The sequence below is a fragment of the Gossypium raimondii genome, chromosome 5 (assembly GCF_025698545.1).
Source record: "Gossypium raimondii isolate GPD5lz chromosome 5, ASM2569854v1, whole genome shotgun sequence".
Taxonomy (NCBI): domain Eukaryota; kingdom Viridiplantae; phylum Streptophyta; class Magnoliopsida; order Malvales; family Malvaceae; genus Gossypium; species Gossypium raimondii.
In genome coordinates, this window is record NC_068569.1 from 43,559,242 (window position 1) to 43,582,700 (window position 23,459).

General features: G+C 32.2%; 1 protein-coding gene across 1 annotated transcript; it reads left to right on the forward strand.

Annotated features, from left to right (window-relative positions):
- Positions 1–5,632: 5,632 nt before the first annotated feature.
- On the forward strand, positions 5,633–6,945 carry LOC105766152 (hypothetical protein). Its single transcript, XM_012585501.2, has 2 exons — positions 5,633–6,109; positions 6,184–6,945. The coding sequence occupies exons 1-2, from the start codon at positions 5,633–5,635 to the stop codon at positions 6,826–6,828; spliced, it is 1,122 nt and encodes a 373-aa protein (XP_012440955.2). The 3' UTR covers positions 6,829–6,945.
- Positions 6,946–23,459: the final 16,514 nt, after the last annotated feature.

Here is a 23,459-nt window from a genome sequence, read left to right on the forward strand (position 1 = left end):
TCATATTCAGTCGCCACCATGCCTCACGCATAGCAGCTAAATCTCAGAAACTTGGCCTCATACTCGGCCACTGAATGATCCCCTTGCGTGAGATTCAGAAACTCACGTCTTCTAGTGTTAATGTAGCTTGCCCCTACATATTTACCTTGAAAAATAGATTTATAGAGATTCCAAGTCAGTCATTCGGGCTTACTGCCCTCCTTAACGGTCAGCCACCATTGGTATGCTTTATCGCGAAGCAAGGAAACAACCCCTTTCAATTTCTGTTCAAGGGTAAACTCTAGATCGTCCATGATTCTTTTCGTGGCCTCCATCTAGTACTCGGCCACGCTAGAGGTGACTCCAGTGACACCCTTGAATAGCTCCGCCCTATTGGACCGGAGCCGTTTCGTAACTGGCCCTCGGCTTTGAGTTCCAGTGTTGGACCTAGTGACCCACTCTAATATCCTTAGCATAGCCTGGGACAAGGCGTCGTCCCTGGCCATGAGATCATGAGACCCAGTCTTTGTAGCAGGTGAAACCAGTGTCTCGCTCATATCCAGATTCGGCATGCTGTCTAACGACAAGGACTCAGCTCGAGCCCCTCTACGGCCTCTACCTCGGCCTCAGTACCCCGTCCGCGGATACCTCGTACACTCATAGTAGAATTCGTAGCTTATCTGTGTTAACAGTTTTATGAATCAGTTACTATTTCAATATCTATTAGTAGATATTTTATGCAAAACAGTATCAGAAGTTTAGAGTTTGTTATCACGAATCACAGTCTTAATACAGTTTTCAGTTTTGCTACTGTTTTCTATATACACTATCTACAGTGTTCTCAATACAGTGTACTACCTATAATAGTTTCAGAATATGCTACTCATATTTTCAAAAACTTATCAGAGTTTTTAGAACACTTACAGAATCGGTGCCGGAGACTCGGTGTACCACATACTCAGTCAAAAATATTTCAAAACATTTAAAAATCATCTCTTTAAAACCAAGTTTTAAAACCCAAATCCAAAGCTGAGTTTTGCAACCTGGCTCTGATACCACTAAATGTAACACCCCAAACCCGACCTAGACGTTATGGCCAAATCTGGCGATGTCACATGAAAAGGGATTGAAGATAAGATTGTCGAGTTTAAAAACTATTACAGTAAGTTAGCTTTTACTTAATTCGAAAAAAAACTAGTTGACTTGCTTTAAAACTTGTCTCTTAGTGGAAGCTTTTGTAACTAATTAATTTAGGGAAAATCGTTTCTATTTACGAAAAACCTTAATTGCATTTTTTAAATCTATAAAAACAATATAAAGTCCCAATTTTAAAGCCAACTAGTCTATACTCCAGAAGATACATCAAAAACCCCAAATAAGTAATAAATTCTAGGCATTAATAGAAAACAGTCTAAAGTTTACGTGTGGCCACCGTCGAGTCCTCCGCTGCACTGACCTGTCAAGTCTGGGGATTATCTATACAGATTAAACAGAGAAAGGGTGAGTTTTCGCAAACTCAATGTGTAATCCCCATAAAAAACATGCATATAGATAATCAACAGAATTCAGTTAGATATAGTCTGGGGCCTGTGCCCATCACAGAATTAGTTTGGGCCTTAGCCCATTCAGGTACAGTCTCAGAAATACATTAGGGCCTTGGCCAATATCAGATACAAAATGCAGATACAGTAAATCAGAATCTTACCCACCAGCCTCTACACACCATCTCCGTCCAACCCTACACATCATGTGAGGACTAAATCAACCCATCCATCCCTACACACCATGCTGTGCAGAAATGTGACGCATAATTAGAAGGTTGCAGTTGAGCTGTTAGATAATAGACTTAATAGCCTTTCAGACACTTCCTCTAAATATCATCAACCCACTCCGATGCAATGCAACATACAAAATATGTCATGCCATTATATAATTAATAGTACATACATTTAGATATCATAAGTCATGCTCGATATATAAATCAGATAGATAGATCACACATATAGGGGTCTAAGTAAAGCTTACCGACCCTATAGTAGGTCCACAGTCGACTTGGGCAACCCGTGCAACCTTACAGAACCTTTCAGAAAAATGGGCTCACACGTCCATGTGGCCCACTCAGCCCAAATTGGCCTTGGCTACGTGATCCATTTTTAATGTAACCCGTGCTAGTTAATTAATCATATATGTTTTCACTATTTACTTATATGTTCTTTCAAAGCTATCTACTTGATTCACTGTTACTAAATTATTTATATCTTGAGCTACAAAATTTTGAATTAAGATTCGCTTGATGTCTTTGAAACTAGACTCAAGCACCTTTCTACCATAAAATTTTCAGAATTTTTAATTTAGCCAATAAGTACAGTAAAACATTCAAACTTACCCCTATTCTGCTGTATGATAGTTTCGTCTCTTCTTTGCTAAAAATTAATTATCTCTTAGTAGAAAATTTGGATGATGTTTCCATTTGTTTTTATTGAAAATAGACTTATTAATAATTTAAACATGTAAATTTTAACCCCTACTTATTTTTCTCCAATTTTTGATGATTTTCCAAAGTCAAAACAGGGGAACCCAAATTCATTCTGACCTTGTCTCACAAAGTTTATTATACCTTACGATTTATAATTCCATTACTTACACTGTTTCTTCTATGAGAAACTAGACTCAATAAGATTTAATTCCATATTTTTTTCATCCTCTAATTCGACTTCCACAATTTATGGAGATTTTTCAAAGTTAGCCTACTACTGCTGTCCAAACAGCAAGCAATTTTGGCTTTTAGCCGAATCCCTTTTTTTTTGCGTTTCGGGCACACACCTGGTTTTGTTTAATGCTAAAATAGTCCCCGAGCACTCCAAAGCCTATAATCAAGATACTCAACATCAATTTAACTGATTTACAAGTGAATTGACAACCAAGAATGAATAGAAACCTAACTTACCACCAACGATAACCCTCCGGTTAACTATTGTTAAAACGAGAACATTAAATTCACCAGTCTGAGCCTCCCCTTACACCCAAATCGTAGAGAAAAACATTAACACTTCAGTCGCTAAGAGATTCATGACAGAAACAAAGAGAAACACTTATCGAAACTAAACGAACACTAACTGAATGCGAAAATGAAGGAAAATATAGATTAGGGAAAAATCAAGAAGAAGAAAAAGAAGAGAAAGATGGAAAAACTCAAAAAATTTAGGCAAGAGGAGAGGGAGAAGAATAGACGACAAAATTTTTTTAGAAAAGAGAGTCAAAATTCGGTTATGAGGAAAAAATAAAATAAAATTCTAATAACCCTAAAATCCCTTAATCTTCTCCCCTAATTCCCACTACACATTCACTACTCAGAATCCCCCTATTACACAACCTTATCCCAAAATTTGAGCAAAAATAATAATACCCTTACTTGCATAGGAATTCGAACACAAGACCTCCACCATAATAACACACCATTTAACCACCAAACCAGCAGGCCCATTCTGATGTAATTTACCCAACAATCAAATAAAAACCTATTGAACTTGGGACCTAGCTTGGGACCTAATTCATTCAAAGTACCAAAATTTAACCAAGCGAAGGCTTGAACTTGGAACCTCCCAAACACTCCCAGAGTACATAACGACTAAAGCTGACAAATATTTGTGTCATATTTTCACAATAACGAATTAGAAATTTTGAGGCGTTACATTATTGTAGGTCTGTAACTCATTTATCATTTTTGTTATTTTGACTATTTTGCTATATGATGATATTGGAGCTCCACATATTTTGTATAACTATTTTTATTACCATTTTCAGTCTAACTATGTATGATATTTTCTCTTATATAAAATGTATTTCAATGTTTTAAATTATTTAAAAATTTTGTTGGGTTGCTTCGGTGATCTGATGTAGCGCCTTAGTATTCGAGTACTCCGTATTCGGGATTAGGGTGTTACAATAACCTACGCTTTTAAACAACTAACATGTGAGCTTAATGAGCTCATTAAGTACACAAGGGTAAACCTATTTATCAAATCCCATTATTAGTGTTGAGCCCTTTAATAAGAATTATCCAGAGTTCAGTTGTTCCACGATTTACCCTTTGTAATGGATTTATTTCTCATTACCAAATTACAAGGGCTCAACTTACACATTGTCGATTCATTAGGCAATTACATTTCCGAATTTAACCTTAGTAACAAATTGGCGTGTTCAATTGAAAACAGCTAGTTGGATTTCGTCAAGGGAGATAGTGATTGAATTTAAACGACCCACACGGTTGAGGTCGTTAATTCGAGTTGGGCTTTTTAGATCGCAAGGCTGTCGAAATATTAAATTACGGGTACGTGCCACGTGGTTGGAAATTTGACAAGAGTCGATTTGCAGGTGATACCGGGATCGACTATAAGAGGAAGAGTTGGAGGTTTGAGGGATCCTCGATTGCTATAACCAGCTTATCGCTTGGAAGGGAAAATCTATTTCAAGGATCGATTCAAGATTGGAGTACACCGAGACTAAGGCTAAGCTTAAAAAAGTATTTTATTTATCCATTTATTTTATTTTCTTAAATTTATTTTTGGATTTTCGAATCTGTTTTTATTTTATTTTTCGTATTTTCTTCTTTATTTATCTTAACCAATTTAAATCCCCCATTTTTTTATTTTCAGTATTTCTACACATAGGTTGTGGGCACAACTGTAACCGCAACATCGATTCTAGTCACGGAAAAAGGCGAAATTAGATAGTCAGTCCCTGTAGATTCGACCCTAATGCTCTATACTGCTAATTACTATTATTTTGTTGTAGGAATTTATATTTGATGGTTTCGAGGCCGATCATCTATGTATTTTCAGTTTAACTTCTTAATTCACATTCCATTGGATGGGTTCTATTTTTCAGTATAATTTTGAGGGAAGAAACGACCTTGTACGATTTATCAAGAAAGTGCAAAAACTGGGACTGTACATTCATCTTCGCATTTGACCTTGAATTTGTGCAGACTGAATTTTAGGTACTTAGTATTCTAATTATCATTCGCCTCCTGATAAAAGATTTGTTACAAATTTAAATTTTAACATATTTTAAATATTTTTTTTATAATTAGGACTACAATAACAAATTTTGTAAATATTGAGCCTAAATTTGTTAAAAAAATTTAGATTTAACATCAAAATTAATAGAATGTATAAACATTGGAGGACTAAATTTATTATTAGGCCAAGAAAAAATGGATTAACGGTTAATTTCAAAAAGTTAAAAGACTAAATCAAAAAAATTAATAATTGAGTTATAAAAATAGAATCAAGTGAATAGTTTGATGAGTATTCTTAGAATTTACCGTAATTATTAAGATGATCGTCCGAATCGCTAAACCCGGAATAGGAAAACTAAAATCTTGCCTCTTAACACATGGGATTCATGGTTGTTCTCAGTTTTGGGTGGAGTGTGGGTAAACATGAACCAGTGGGTCATTTCATGCGCGCATCTACCATTTTTACCTGGTAACGCTCCACTTATATTTTCAACAAATTGCTATAAACCTTGACCTTTCCCACCCTCCTTTTCTCTATATTTTCTCCTCCAAATCAGTTTAAATCAACCTAATTTTCATTTTAAAATGGTCAAGCAGTTTCATATTACCATAACTTCATTGTTTCTCTTTTCAATGGCTTCTTTTGTGGTTATTCTTGGGTCTTTCACGTTGAAGTTGCTAGTCTCAGAAGGCTCTTCTTCTTGCTACCCTCGACTCAACAGGTTTTCTTCGCCATTGACGACCTCTCCATATTCCTACATTTTATGTAACTTTGCTTTCCTTTCATCCCCTCCCCACCCACCCTTCAACTCTTCTTCAGAACCGAAAACTCCGCCAGTCCCCAACGACAATGACACGCGACCGCATTCGGTGACGGACGATCGAGAGCTGATGCGTCGTGCCGCGAGTATCCTCGAAACCTCATGCAATCCAACCCCAAAGGTGGCCTTCATGTTTTTAAGCCGGGGATCACTGCCTTTAGCACCTCTATGGGAAAAGTTCTTCATGGGACATGAAGGCCTTTATTCCATTTACATCCATACATCCCCTGAATTCATTGACGAGCCACCAACAACCTCAGTGTTCTACAAGCGCAAGATACCAAGCAAGGTGAGGAACATAAATGTATATATATAATGCAGATTTGTGCTATATTCATAAGTAAATTCAACTCTCTTTTGCAGCCTGTCCATTGGGGAACTGCATCAATGGTGGATGCGGAGAGGCGGCTGTTAGCCAATGCGTTGCTTGATTGTGCCAACCAAAGATTTGTGCTACTCTCGGAAGCATGCATCCCGCTATTCAACTTCACCACAGTTTACAACTACCTTATCAAATCCAGGCAAAGCTTCATCGGTTCCTTTGATGATCCGAGGGTAACCGGCCGTGGCCGTTACAACAAGCGGATGTGGCCGACGGTGTCATTAGCCAATTGGCGTAAAGGGTCGCAATGGTTCGAGGTTAATCGAAATCTTGCCGTCGAAATATTATCCGATGAAAAGTACTATCCCATCTTTAGAAACCATTGCATTCCTCCATGTTACGTCGATGAACATTACGTGCCAACTCTTGTCAACATAATGTCACCGGAGGTCAACTCAAATCGGAGTATTACTTGGGTTGATTGGTCTAAAGGCGGTCCACACCCCAAACAATATGTGAGAAAAGATGTATCAATGGCATTGTTGAATCAAGTTAGGAAAGGATTTAATTGTACTTATAATGGTCATACAACCTCAATGTGCTTCCTCTTTGCTAGGAAGTTTCATCCGAGCACACTAGAGCCATTGCTTAGGTTAGCTCCGGCATTGCTGGATTCAATGAATTAAAAGTCGAAATGGAGGTCAAATCGGTATGACCTTCAAGCCATTGATTTTGAATTGGATTATTCCATTAAGAGTAATTTTACACTGTTGGTCATTTAAATATAACTTGTTTCTATTTTAGTCATCGATCTTTAAATATTTTCATTTTCGACACCAACGTTATTAACATTGAATATTTTGGTTACTTCTCATTTAATTAGTATAATGACACATTTAACTCTCAACATTTAAACCAATTTCAAAAGGTTTAGTTCTCAATGTTTACACATTTGGTCAATTTAGTCTTAATTCTAAAAAACTGAAAAGAACATAATAAAAAAATATAAAAGGTTTAATGCTCACTTTGTCACATGGACTATACCCCTTTTCTTACTTTGGTACGTAAGTGTTTTGTTTGTCTCACTTTGATATACTAAACTATCATTTCGTTACACTGTTCAACCCAATTAAAAAAATTGGTTGACATGTGACACCTATCAAAATGTGCTGCGCAGAACCTCCAACAAATTACAACATAAAACTTACAGCATGTTTGGTTCGCTGTATTGGAATAGAGGCGTAATGGATTAGAGGCGTAATGGAATAGAGGCGTAATAGCAAATCAATTGTTTGGTTGAATGTAATGGAATAGAGGCGTAATAGTAATCTTGTGTTTGGTTGAATGGAATAGATGTGTAATAGCATAATGGAAAAAACTAAAATGACTAGAATACCCTTAGCATAAATTTGTTTGGGTAAATGATTATTGTTATTGTTATTTAAATTTTAATAAGATTATTAATATCAATAATAAATAATTTAATCATATTTAAACATAATAATTATTAAATATATTATAATTAAAATATATAATTTAATAAAATTCTTAATAGTCAATATTCTTATATGAATTTACTCAAATCATAATATATGATACTATAAAATATAAATTAACATGATTATTATTAAATATATTATAATTAAAATCTATAATTTAATAAAATTCTTAATAATTAATAATCTTATATGAATTTACTCAAATCATAATATATGATACTATAAAAGATAATTTAACATAATTATTATTAAATATATTTTAATTAAAATATATAATTTAATAAAATTCTAATAATCAATATTCTTATATGAATTTACTAAAATCATAATATATGATACTATAAAATATAATTTAAAATAATTAATATTAAATATATTTTAATTAAAATATATGATTTAATAAAATTTAAAATAATTATCTAGATTCAAATTTAAGAATTATTTACATGAACAAAAATATAATATTTGTTTCTAAGTTAATTATTTTAATAAAATAATTAAATATTTATATAACGGTGTTCTCATCTTTTGGTATTTTTATATGCAATTTTAAAGATTGAATCAAACTTAAAAGAATATTTATTTGTAAGCATTTCACCGGTTTACTTCAACTCAATTATTGATTAATTTTAATAAACATAAATTCAATAACCATTACTATTATCTTACGAATATTGTCTTGAATTTTAGACAATTTTTATTTTGAGAAAGGAGTTCATCATAAATGCATCACCCTTGTCTAGTTCTCTAACCAAAGCGGGATAAAGAATGGAACAAAAGAACAACAAGTAAAAATAGTCGTATCTATCGAACACTTGCATTTCGGGGCTTAAATTAAGCATATGTCGATCCATGATCACACAATTTTGAGACAAGATTGGAAGTTCATTGTAGTTTAGATAATTGATTTATACATGGAATTAATTTCAAGTCTTTGTTTACCTCGATCCTATAGGTGATATACCACAGACTTGCTATTTCCAAAGTTGAAAACTACCCTCACAGTAGTTAATGTATTAACAAAAATAATAAGACATGATGTAACTATCTAAGATGTGGGTTCGCTACTGCTCGGCTCATCCAACATCTCAACCACAGAGCATCTTGCACAAGTTAAAAGCGAGAATGGTGAGGATGATATTGTTTATATACATATATATATAGAGAGAGAGATTGAAGTTTATGGAGATGAAAAAATCAGAGAGAGACCTCATCATTCTCTTCAAAGTAGATTCCATCAACTGCACTTTTCTCTGGAACTCCCATCCTAAACTATTTTCAAGCGACTCTTTTAATTTCCTTGTCGCAAAATTCACATATATTGAAACTCGGATTTTCACTTCACATAATTTACTTATACTGCCGTTTGCAAATAAATAATTGCGAGGGACTAAAAGTCATCCACATTCTCCCATCGATACTAGCCAAATCACCCAAAGATTTTAAGGGTTTTCATATACACAGTTCGGTAGTCTTTATATCTAACAATCGGGTTTAATTAGTTAAAGATTGAAGATAAAAGTACTATATGAATAATAAGCCTAGTCTCCATTTGTCACCATTGACTCCTTTTAAGAGGAGGAAAAAAAAGGAAAGGGATAACTATACGGAAGAAATAGGTGAAGTGTAAAAACCTTCCTAGTTAAGTAACATGTTTTGGCAAGTATAAAATTGGTAAGAATTGAAACGTAGAAAAGCCGGGCTTAGAACACATACCCATGAGAGAAGATCTCCGTCAACAATGAAGCATCTTGCACTAACGAAAAGAAATCTGTGATTCCACCATCAAACTACTTATCAATTTTGGTGTAGGCTAATGTTACTAAAAATGGTTAATTTAAAGTTAGGTACAAATGAAACAAAATAAGTCGGTGATCCTATTTCTAACTAAATGCGAACTTGACAAAAGATGCGGTTTCAACTATTTTAAGGAAAAATAATCATGCTAACAATCGATCAAGACAACTACACATCTAAAAATCATGAAACTACCTTGCAAAAGCGGTCGAGAAAACTATCGAAGAAAACCATGAATCATCCAATAATCTTGATGTCCCCGCCTCTCCACACTACTCGATCTTTCGAAGTCCATATTTTAGATATTAACACTAAACTATAAACATCAAGACAGGAAAAAGGGCATCATGTGTTGTTGACAGACAGCATATGCTGAAACTAAGAGAGAAAAAAGATAGCTCCAATTCAGTATGCATAAACTTGAATGGAATAGCAAATATTTGTTGAATATACATGAAGGGAGGAAACGTTTTTATTGTAGTTAAGCAACACAATCCTCTGGCAAGAAGAAAGTTTAACCTGTAACATTTCATGTCCAAACAATGTTAAAGAGGGAAGGAGAAAAGAAATGAGATCACTTTGGATACTATAATTTAACTGTCTAAGTGAACTCACAGTGTTGATATCAATATCCGGAAAGATGTTCTTGATCACCATATTGGTGAGCCTTAATTGTTCATCTGCTGCAAAACCGCATGAAACAATCGCCCAAAGATATATTTAGAATTACTACCATGAAGGTTCCATACAAATTAAGGCATAAACTCAAAGAAAGCACGAGGTTTCAATCTCTCTTTAGTTATGTTTTAATACAAAAAACACCACAATATTTGGCTCATAAAAGACATCCATTTCTAAGTTATACAAGCACTAAGAATTACAATAACCTAACAAGTTCCACTCTTGAGACAATGTGAGTAGAAGAAATTACCAAAGGAGGATTCTTGAAAAGATCCTGCGGGCAACGAGGGCGCAATTGAGAGTAGGGCCTTGAGGGGTCTTTGCAACCCTAATGACAGGTGAAGTTTCGATTTTAGATAAACGAGGAAATGGGTTACACCATTGGCCTGCAACATTCAAAAGTCTTTCAGATTGTTCATTTTCTTCTCCTGCAACAATTAAACAACGACAAACAATAAATCTAGTTAAAGGGACAACTTATAAAACAACAAAATTTCATTTTTTAAACAAAAAGAGGAAAGGAATTACCTTGAGTTTGAGAGCGGTATAAGGAAGCATCAATTTTCTCAAATCCATTTGAAGTTGCCTAAGAGGACCGAAAGCTTCCCCTCGAAAACACGAACTCTTCCGAATTTTATTCTCGTGATATGGTCTACATTCGGTTCTTTGTTGCCACAACTTTGTTCGAATGGAGTATTGAAAGAGGAGAAGGATTTAAAGTGGGTTTTTGAAGAAAGGGCAATTTTCACTGGCAACTAACTGTTGGGATTACTCACAAGCGATCTAAGGCGGTGGAGATTTGGTTCAAGAAAACTGCTATTGATGATGGGAGGGAGAGGGTGGGGTGGAGCGGCAGATTTTGGTGGGGAGGTAAAAGCGAAGCGATTAGCTAATCCTTACTTTTGGAGCGAAATGGCTAATCGTTGTTGAAGCGAGAAAATGAGGAATACATCCGTGTTGTAATAGGCCTGTAATAGGCAATACATCAAACCAAACACGGAATTAAGTGGGGATTAGTGGGGCCCACGGAATAGGGGTGTAATGGCTAATCCATTACACCAAACCAAACATGCTCCTAGTTTTCATGATTATTGAAATTAAAAAATATACAAATTTTAAAAAATCAAAAAGAAAATTAAAAAAACTAAAAGGTAAATATTTTAAAATATAAATACCATTGATTTCGATCCAAGTTGATTGACCATTTGGAAATCATTGACTAATGTTGGTCAACTTTTATTTAAATTTGTAATATTTTGAATTTTTTCGTCGCAGATAAACTTTTTAATTTCTATAATTTATATTATTTTTAAGTTAAGAATTTTCAATTTTTTCTTTGAATATTTGATCTTTCGTTTTGAATTTTTAGAAAATTTTAATTTTAATATATTAGAGTGTTTTGCCAAAAAATTTAAATCATTACAAAATTTTAGAATATTTAACTTTTAAAATGTTGAGGTTTTTTGGTAGTATTTTAAATTTTACCCTTTTTTCATTTTCATAATTTTTATTTTTATGTATTATTTTGACTTTTTAAAATGTACATTTATATATTTTCTAATTTTCTAATTTAATTTTTTTGAAAATTTGAATTATTTATATGTTATATATATATTTTTTATTTTTAATCAAAACAATGCACTTCATATTAAAAGATAAAAGATGTGTTAGTTTTTGGGTAAATTGTATTATTAGTCACTCAATTATTAGTAAATTTCTTTTTTAGTTACCCAACTATGAAAAGTTACAAAATAGTATCCCAACTATTTCAATTTTATCTATTTTGGTCACCAGCGAGTTAATGGTGATAGCTTTTAAAATTGACATAACAGTAACTTTAGCCCTCAACATTTATAAATTATGTCAATTTAGTCTTGATTCTAAAAAACATTAACCCTCAACATTTACACATTGTGTAATTTGGTCTCTCTCTCTCTCTCTTTCTCTCTAGTAGTTTTGCTTTTCTTTGTGACATTGAGGATTAATTTTAAAAGAATGAAAAAAAAAGATGAAAGTTTTTATCTTGGATTTTTGAGTGTTTTCAATTTTTGTATATTTTCAATCAAATTTAACTAATAATTTTTTTTAGCTTTTTAGGTGAAAGGGTCACAAATAAAAGCAAAACTATAAAAAAGAATCAAATTACACAATTTGTAAATATGCCTTTTGGCCACTTTTAAGTGCTTTGTAAATATATGGCTTGAGACATGTTTATATGTGGTTAAAATGGTTAAATGATGTGTGGATGTGGTGATGTATATTTAGGGTATAATGTGATCTTGAATGAAATGAATTGGTGTGAATTGTGGTGCCATTGAATGGCACATTAGTTAGATTTTATAGATTGATTAATTTGCTATGTTTTGAGTGTGGTTGGAGAGTTTTATGATGGCTTGTTTTAGGGGCTGAAATTTGAGCACACGGCCTGAAACATGGGCTATCACACGCCGTGTGCCACACACGGTCACTTCGCACGACCGTGTGTCATTAATGTTTTTGGTACAGGTTTCACACGGTCTGAGACATGGCCTACGACACGGCCGTGTGTCTTAAAACAGTTTGTGGCATGGTCTAGCACATGGCCTACGACACGGCCATGTGACTCAACATCGAATACACAAATGGTTTGGAACACGACTCGCGTCACGGCCGTGTTGCCCTAATTCAAATACCCACATGGGCTGAGACATGGCCGTGTGTCCCTACTTCGAATGTCCACACAGTCTTGGCTATGTCACACAGGAGTGTGACCCTTGTTTTCCCAAATTTTCATGTTTCCCAAATTTTTCTATTTTGTTTCAAATTGATCCTTAGTTGTTCCTAAGTTATTTTTAGGGCTCCTAAGGCTCAGTTTAAGGCTTGAATGTGTATGTTCTCCATGATTATATTAAATTGTTAACTAATGTTTTTATGATGTAAAATTATTTATGTTTTGAAGATAAATGTTCTTATTTGTACGGTAATGCTCTGTAATCCTAATTCGATGATGGAGACGGATTAGGGGTGTTACACGTCAGGAAAGGAATGCCTTTGTGGCGCAATATAAAAAGAATGCCTTTGTGGCATAATATGAAAAGAATGCCATTGTGGCACAATATGAAAGGAACACCTTTGGGGCGTAATATGAAAAGAATGCCTTTGTGGCGCAATATGAAAGGAACACCTGTGTAGCTAATTATGAAAGGATAGTCTTTGTGGCAATAAATTGAGAAATAAGCCATTGTGGTGCACTCTGAAGGAACGACTTACATGGCGAATTTTGAAAACAGTGCCCTTGTGGCTTATCATAGTAAGGCTCTCAATGGTGTCCCCTAAAGGAATGACTCTTGTGGCGGATTCTGTATTAAAACTATTTTGGCACGTTCAGTCTGGCTTATGAGTGTGCTTAGAAAGATCAGCAAGGCACAATGTCTTTATGGGCTACGGTAATATGTATGGAAGACCAGGATTCGATTATGAATAATAAAGTGATGAGATGTAGAAAAGGTGATGGGTAAACATAAAAGAAGCGTATTTTGAATAAGGATTTCTCTAATTGTATAACTGAAGAAAGGCACATGTTATCTATATGTGATCAAACATGAATTGTGGTGAACAATGGCTTAAAGTTATGTATACAAGAGTTACTGTGTTTTGGTCGTATGGATCGCTGTAAAGGAAATGGGTAAAGACTTATGAAAGATCAGATTGAATGTAACACCCTTTACCCATTTCCATCATCAGATTAGGTTACAAGATGCCACCAAACAAAACCAAACAGAAATGAGTTGTCACGGTTCAATTTTCTTTACAGATAATTTATTAATCAAACATATAATCAAAATCATGATAATCATACATTATTAGGGTTAATTTGAGTTTATGGAAGTCCTAAAACAATTCAAAACAAAGTAAGGACTAATTTGAAACATTTAATAAAAACATGGCAAGAATAAAAATAGGTGTCACACTGCTATGCGGGAGACCGTGTCATAGGCCATGTGTGCCTAAAATATCTTAAAAAATAAGCCAAATTTGACCAAATATCTCTTAAACCACAAGACAATATATTCGACCTTTGAATAACATGATACAAGACACCAAAACATACCAAATTCAACTTAATTCACTCAACCTAAGTGCCTAACCAATATGCCTCAATTGGCACCACAATTCAATCATGAACAACAACCATTCATTACCATTCATGCCAAAATTTTTCATGCCTAAACATACTCATACAATCATGATTTCTTTAAATAAGATTTCAATAAGAAAAGTTTAATAAGTGACCTAAAACATAAGAATCTATTTTCACAATTTAAGCTACATTATTTAACCATTTCATACCATCCAAGCCATTCACTCCAAATATCAACAATTACCAACATTCAATATCAAGTCATGCTATTACCTAAACATACACATAATGCCATTCAAGTATTGGCTAACAACTTCAACTTACTAAGTGTCAATAAGATACCAAACACTTGATACATCAAGGTTACTTATAATCTTATTCATAATCAAAGTACCGAAACATGATCATTAGCTTATCATATATCTCCCTTTCAACCAACTAATCTAACTTTCCACAATTTAGCATAAAAACATTTCAAATTTACTTAAATAAACTCAACCTTATCAACCAATCTTTTATCCATACCATGAAATCATATTACCTATGTAATTGCATATTCAAAATGTCATTTCAAATACCAAACGTACAATTCAATCCATCCACTGTATGCATATGTTTTCAGCTAAGCATATTCCTTGCCATACTCAAACCAACAAGATTTTCAAGTCATATCAATATACTAGTGAACCAAAACAACTCCTAAGTACATGCCATACACTATAGGGAAAAATAAAACAAGGGAGTAAACATTAAAAATGTTTAGTAAGTTCATAAATATTTAAAACCAAATAACTTACCTTAGGTTATAATTATACCCTACATGTTACTTAGCTTGGTAAAGTTTGCCTATCATGATAATTCAAATATAAAAATGTGAGTTCAACATTTATCATACTATATTAATTCAATCATATAACATTTTAATTCACTTAATTCAACATTTCATTATCATTCATAAAACAAACAATCATTTAATCGGTTCACTATCTTAATCATATCATACCACATATTTACCGTAATACATCCCATTTCAAATTAATGTCAAACATTATTTTTCATTTCATAATTTGAATTCTTAATCAAATTAAAATTAAATTGTATAAACTTCATTCCCATTTCATATCAATTCATCTTTATACCAAATATATGTATATATATCAATTGCCAATTTAATGCCAATTACTATTTCATTTCATAATACAAATTACGAATCATATTCCATCTCCATTTCCAAATTTATGGATTCATTGAACATAATCAATCAATGTTCTCAACTCATTTCACAATTTCATATTTCATTTCATGTCATTTGTCATTTCAAATATTATATATTTCTCTTTTACCATTTATTTCCCTATTAGCAAGACTCGGACTCGAATGGATACGCAGATCCAACCAACATACCAGTTTGGCACCCACTACCTCATCAGATAAATTCGAAGCAAATAGTTGCGCCCAACGTTATCAATAGGTTTGACATCTAATGTCTCATTGGTTTAACCGAAGCAAATTTGCAGCTAGTGCCTCATCGACTCGTAGTCGAAGTAACCTTGAACTTTTCCTATCATATGGGATGCCAACTATATAAGACTCTACCCGAACAGTTAATAGTGTATTCATTACTCAATTTATTATTAATCAACATCTCAATTCATATACATTTCCATCATTAAATCATTCAATTACACATATACACACACATTTTCCTATATATTCAATTTAGTATTTACCATTATCAACCAGTTTAAATCAAATAAGTTCATTTCATCTCATCATCTCATAATAAATTCTATTTTAGTTCAATTTAAAACCAATTCCTTAATTATTTCAATTTGCAATTCATCGTATTCAACTTAATCTTCTCACTCACCTTTTGTATCGAATTGTAAACAATTAAAATTTTAATTAAATATAATTAAAATTATAATTCTAAATGCATAACCATTTAACAAAAACATATCGTATATACTTATCTCGGTTAAGATAGCAACAACAACTCTCTATAAGGACTAATCATCGATTTTTGTCATTTCCTCAATTTTTTCAATTTGGTCCAATTTTTGATCTATGTAATAATTCAATTTAATTTATCACTTCAAAACATCTTATATCATCCTATTATAAATATATATCAATTTAATTTTATTATTTGAATGCCCAGAAACTTTTACATTTTATTTAATTTAGTTATTTTGAATTTGGACTCCAAATTTTAAACCCACTTCAATTACGTCCATATGCAATCTCCAATTATCATAGTTTACTGAAATTTCATACTAATTTCAATATATTTACAATTTAGTCCCTAACTTAAAACTAAAAAATTTACTTAACAAATTAATCCTATTTCATTTCTAAACTTCAAAATCTACCATTTTCTATAAAAAAATCCAAAATTTATTAATGAAAAGTTTTAAAATCTTTAACAGATTTGAAACTAAGGTACAAATTACTAGACCTAGTTGCAACAATCTCAAAAACATAAAAATTACGAAAAATCGACCTCAAAAGTACTTACATGCATCATTGAAAGCTTGGCCATATCTCTCTAATCTCAAAAATGGTGTTCTTCCATTGGAAGTAAAGAAAATAAAAGAAGATGGTGATATATTTTTTGTTTTTATTAACTTTAACCTTTTAATTATTTTATTATAACTTAATTTAGTATAATATAAATAAGAAAATGTGACCACTAACCGTAGAAATATTTAAAAGACTTTAAATTTCTAAATTAGGCCTTAATTAGTTATTAATTAAGTCATTTAACCATTACAAATCAATAGCGATAAAGTTTTATAGTTTTTACGATTTAGTCCTTTTTCCTTAATTAACTATCAAAACATTAAAATTTCTGGACTAAACTTCAATTCACCTATATAAAAGCTTTGTAAATATTTAATAAAAATATTCACAGGCTCGATTTACAAAAATGAGGTCTCGATACCTCATTTTTCAAAACCACTTGACTTTGAGTACGCACCACTTGTACTTTGACTAACTGACCAATTAATAAAATCTATTAAATCACGATTCAATACTACACTATATTTAACTCATAAATATTAATTAAATATATATATAGACTCTCTCATCGAAATTGTGGTCTCGAAACCATTATTTTTTATGCCACGGAAAAATGGGCTATTACACTGAATGAGCTAAGTAGCGTACCGAAGATGTTGACGGGTAAGTAATGAGTTTAGAATAAGGCATGATATATCCATATAGAATGAAGAATGAAGTTATGAGAAAAAGTATTCGTCAAAAACAAGTTGAAAGACCAGAATAATAAGAACGTCATAATGATTCTTCAATAACAATGTACAAGCATTGTGCAGGTAAAGAACGTTTTTCTCACTAAGTTCTTAGAAGCTTACATGAGTTTACATTTTTGTTTCAGGCTGACTATGAGTATGCACTAGGAGGAACGATGTTGAATTACGCTAAATGAAGGGATGTATCGGGATATTATGCATACAGAGCGATCTTGGCAATGCATCCAAAGGTTGATTTGTCTGAGAATTCCACATTTTGGGTGTCTGTATTAGATTAGGATTTCTAATTAAATAAAATTGTTGTTAGAAGTTGTGTGACCCAAATTCCTGTTAAAAAAATTCAAGTGGCAAGATAAGGGGATCTACGAGGGCAAAGGCCGAGGTTTGCTTCCTATATTTGATGTTGATTAGGATAAGATAGGCTGCACAAGTGAAATCCGTATAGAAGTTTACTTCCTCTATTTGATGTTGATTAGAATAAGATGTTTTAATCTTACTGCATTTCTTCTATTTGACTTTGATTAGAATAAGGTTTTTTAAACCTTTAAATAGACGTAATCATCTCTCCTCTTGTATCATTCGAATTTGAAATAGTGAATTTTCTTCTCCTATGCCCGTGGTTTTTCCCCGAAAGGGTTTCCACGTAAAATTCTGTGTGTTCTATTTTTCTCTTTTTCTTTGCAATTCATTATCATTATTGAAGTTCAATTTTTAACAATTGTAATTTAATTACCTCATGTTGTAATTGTACTTACTCATTGTATTTACTAATGTATTTTAGTCTGAAGTTTTGTAATTAAGTAAGTTGTGATTGAAATTTGTATAAGTAGTTTAGGATTTGTCTGCATAAGTGTGGTAACAACCAAGATCCGAATTTGGTCAAACGGATCAGGTTTGGGGTGTTACAAGACACATATCAACTTAGCAACTGTAATAACCATAAATCCCATACGCTTGCATTTTTTGAGAATCTCCTATAGGCAATTGTTGAACAAGAGAGGTTAGTTAAAAAATTCAATTCTTAAGAGAAGAAATATTTACCTTATTTGCCCTCATTGGATGTCTTGTCTAAATCTAAAATGTCGTGAATATGCAATCATGACTGAATGTTATGGATATTAAAAAAATAAAATTATTGACACCAATCTTCAATAATGGTGCCAAAATTTGTATGATTGTCGAAAACTACAAAAACAAATTCCTACTAAAAAATATAAATTTAGTAGATGGTAGTGAATAGGTCAAATTCACAAAGACCAATGATAATTTTAATCTCTTTAGTAAAAACAAGTAAAATAAAAATGGGTTTTAAATAAAAATTAAAACTACAAAAGAGAAATCGCAAAATAAAATATAAGGAAATCAATATGATGAGAATCTAGGAAAAATAAAATCTTTGTTTGATTCACTAATTTGATCATTGATGCAAATATAATTTCAGTGTTCTTTAATAAATTAGTTATATTTATCGACATCGTGCTTAGCAACCAACCTCTTCTTACTATTAATAACCAAGAAGCGGCTCATTGAAATTATTTCCCTTATCAATAAACAAGCCTATAACTTAACGTTGGAAAAAATCTAGTTTGAAAACGATTTTCTTGCATAGCAAAAAAGTAATTTTTTGAAAATCGAGTTGGTTTGTGATGTTTATAGCAATAAACCCTTCACCGAAACCGCACATGTGTTTTTGGCTAGACTGATCCTTGTCGTTCTCAGCTTTCAATTGAACGGTCTTCTCCGCTATTCTCATATCACAAACTACTTTGAGTACAGGCTCGAACGAATTCGAACCTAACTAAAAACCATAAATTATTTACTTTACTTTCAATGGGAAAGCAAAATTCTCTCTGAATAGAAATCGGTAGAATTGTTATTCCAAATTGAATTTATATATAGAAAATAAATTCTCACTATTTTCGGGCTGAATAACAATATCTCAAAGTTTTGTATTTAGCCCTACTGGTGTCATCTATTTATAAGGAGAAAAAGTGAAACTCTTGTTGAATTGTAGAAGTCTACAATAGAAAAACTAAAACCTAGTCTAACTAGGATTAGGGGGTGGCAACCCTATTTAAAAAAAACTAGGGTTTTTCGTCCCATGTATCATCATGAGAGGTTTTTTGGGCCTTTCCCGTATCGGGCCAAATTATAAGTACTTCGTGAACTTTTAACCCAGTTCTTTATAATTCAATCCAACGCAATACTTGTTTTTCTATTTTCCAAAACAAACATAATAAATTAATTTAAATTAATTAATTTATCAATTAAATAAATTTCTCAACCCAATTCTAATTCTATTAAAATCATGATGACTTTACCGTAAAAGAATATATGAGAAAATACATTTAATATTTTTACATTCAACGGATTGACTATGACCAATTAATTTATTTCCATTTTCGAACTTCAATTAATTAATTAATTAATAATTCAAAAAACATAAATTTATTGTAATGTTCTAAATTTAGGGTTATCGAAATAGTGATTTCGTAACCATAAATCTGATTTAAAGAGAAATTTATTTTAATATTTTTGCATGAATATTGATATGATAGGAAAATCGTATGAAAATATCGATAAAAAATTTTACCAATTTAGTGGTTAGTTAAAAAAGAAATTATTAAAGAAAATTGGGTAAAAACAAAGTATCGAGACCTCGATCTCGTAAAATTGAGTTGAAAGTATTTTTATAAATATTTATGAAGTGTTAGTAATATGATATTAAAATTTCGTTAGAAAATTTTTACGTTTGGGTAGTTAATTAAGTGAAAAAGACTAAATTGAAAAGGGTGTAAAAGTTACTAGAAGGATTAAATAGCTCAATTGTTAAATGAGGAGGGACATAAATTGTAAATAAGCCCAAAAGGAGATATTTTGGGCGGCATAAGCTGAAGAAAAATCAGGAGAATTTGTGAAATAAGGGAAAAATGGGAAAATAACAAAATTTACTAAAATAAAAATGGGACCAAATTAGAATATCTAGAATTCTCTTCATATTTTCTTCATTATCATCAGCCAAAAATGTCTGAAGGTTTTATTCAAGCTGGTATTTCATAATTTTTACAGCGAGTTAACCCTTGCCTTTTTCTTGTAATTTTTGTGTTTCTAAGACTTTTACAACTAGGTCCTATTACTAAATTCATTAGTTTTTGATTTCATGGATGAAATTGAAAGTCACCATGGTTGAGTGCTGTAAGTTTCTGATGAAATAGCATGAAATTGAAGCTTTAAATTGTTTATGAGATTATTTTATTAGGTAATTTCAAAGGAAATTGATTTGTAGGACCTAATTGTGAAAAAGTTTGGAATTAAAGTCTAGTGCTAAAATTCTGATTTCCAAAGGTTATAAAGTAGTTTAAAGTGATAGAATAAAGTATTAATTGAGAAAAATCAGCTCAATTGAGAGGTTAATTGAGTAGGGACGAAATTATCATTTATTGAAAGCTTAGGGGAAAAATGGTAATCAACATCTTGCACTAAAATAGTTTTGGACAGCAGCAGTAGGCTAACTTTGAAAAATCACCATAAATTGTGGAAATCAAATGAGGATGAAAAAAATATGAAATTAAAGCTTATTGAGTCTAGTTTCTTATAGAATAAACGGTGTAATCAATGAAATTGTAAATCTTGAGATATAATAAATTTTGTGAGACAAGGTCAGAATGAATTCGAGTTCCCCTGTTCTGACTTTGGAAAATTAGAAAATATTGGAAAAAAATAATTAGGGGCTTAAATTTATATTTTTAAAATTTTAATAAGTCTATTTTCAATAGAAACAAACAGGAACATCATCCGAATCCCGTACTAGGAGAAAATAAATTTTTAGTGAAGAGGCGTCAAAAATGTCAGACAGCAGAACAGGGATGACTTTAAAGAATTAACTGTATTTATTGGCTAAACCATAAATTCTGAAAATTTTATGGTAAGAAGATACGTGAGTCTAGTTTTTTGAAAAATCAAGCGGATCTTAATTTGGAATTCCGTAACTTAAGATATAAATAATTTAGTGACTATGGCTCAAGGAGACAGCTCTGAATGAAATATTAATAATAATGAAATTATAGAGAATGTTACATATGAAAATGAAATGTATTAAATTAATGATTAAATTTATTTATTTAAATCCAAAAAATTCAAATACGAAGCTAGATCGAGGAAAAGAAAAAGTTCGGGATTAGTTGATTTTTATATACGAACAAGTATCGAGGTAAGTTCGTGTAACTTGAATTATATTCTTAAATTCTTGAAATATATTTTTCTTGATGTGAATATGATTTAGATGTTTATTGTATGATAATTGATGAAGTATAGATATTCTTGATGAAAAGGGAAAACAAATCCTGGTTGAATGAAAGGAAAATTCGATGGATTTTTGAAAAGGAATTGACGGTAAAAAGGATCTAGCCCGGATGGGTGATCCTATCCTGATATAGCCCTCCCGAAGAATATGTGAAAAATGAATTTATCCCGGATGGGTAATCCAAATTAGGGTTTGAACTTAGCTTGGACTGGTAATTCAGATCCAAGCTCATAAGAGTAATTGTCATTGCAGGGGATTTAGCATAGACTGGTAATCTCGACAATACTCTATGAGTTTATATTACAGGGGATTTAGTCTGAACTGATAATCCTATTGTAAGGATGAGGTTCGCGGGAGTGTGCTCTCTGAAATGGAAATGTGCGCACATGAATATGAATTGACGGACCCGGATTTGTACACTAAAGTGTACCCCTGAAAATCCATCGAAATTTCGAGAAGTTCAACGGGATAAATATGGAAAAATAACAAGGGAATGGAAATCATGGTATTGATGAGCTCATCAATCATAGTATATATTATTGGTACATGGAAATTATTGAACTAACTTGAATGTTGAGTTTGTGCATGTTAGAGGAATAATGCATTGAATGGATGTATGAATGTTTATTGCATTGTTTTGAAAATATTAGGTAAGTATAATTATTGTTACATGAGCTTACTAAGCACAAAGTGCTTACCCTATTTCTTTTTCCCCTGTTTTGTAGTGTTAAGAGCTCGGAGGTCGGATTCGGTCGGAGACGCACCACACTATCAACCTCAAGATTTTGGTATATAAAGAAACTTTATTTTGGAAATCAATGGCATGTATAAGCTAATAAAGTAAATGTTAATGTGAAATGAATGTAAGGTTAGCCATTGGTATAGCTAACAAATCTTGGTTTTGGTATGTGATGAGGTTATCTTATGGATATGTTTGAATCTATCTTGAAAATATGTTGAAATGGATTGGTTGGTTTGGATTGGTCTCGGTTTAAAATTGCAGGGAAGGTTAGATATTTATAAAGGGGTTATATTGAGTTCATAAAAAAAATTGGGATTTTGCGAAAAATTTCTTATGGTTTCGATTTAATCCTGGTTTGGTCCCGATGTATGTTTTGGGCTTCGGAGGCCCATCTAAGGGACGTCATGACATGTTTCGATAAATGAATAGTATTTAACTCATAATAACGGAAAATTAATTCGGTAAAATCTGGTAATGCCTCGTACCCTATTCCGGCGACGAATACGAGTAGGGGGTATTACATTAATTTTCAGGTCATTTTCATTTAAAGAAAACCACATTCATTTTCAAATGTTTATTATTTCTCTAACTTTACCATTTCTATCCATTTTTCTTCATTTGATTCAACATGCAATTCATTTATGATTTCAACAAGCTAGCGGGGGGACTAATTGGACATATGTGATTAGGGCTAAAATGATTTATAATTAAGTTCTAGTTTTTCACCAATTAATTATAAACTCATTTAGTCACGAAGTCATTCCACTATAGTATTGTGACTGAGCTCTCCCTAATGACATACCAGTATGAAAGAACTCGATCAATGCTTGTCCAATGATATTGTCAAAAGTGTGTTACCCTCATAGGATATATCCTTAATTTCTTTGGGATAAATCTGCT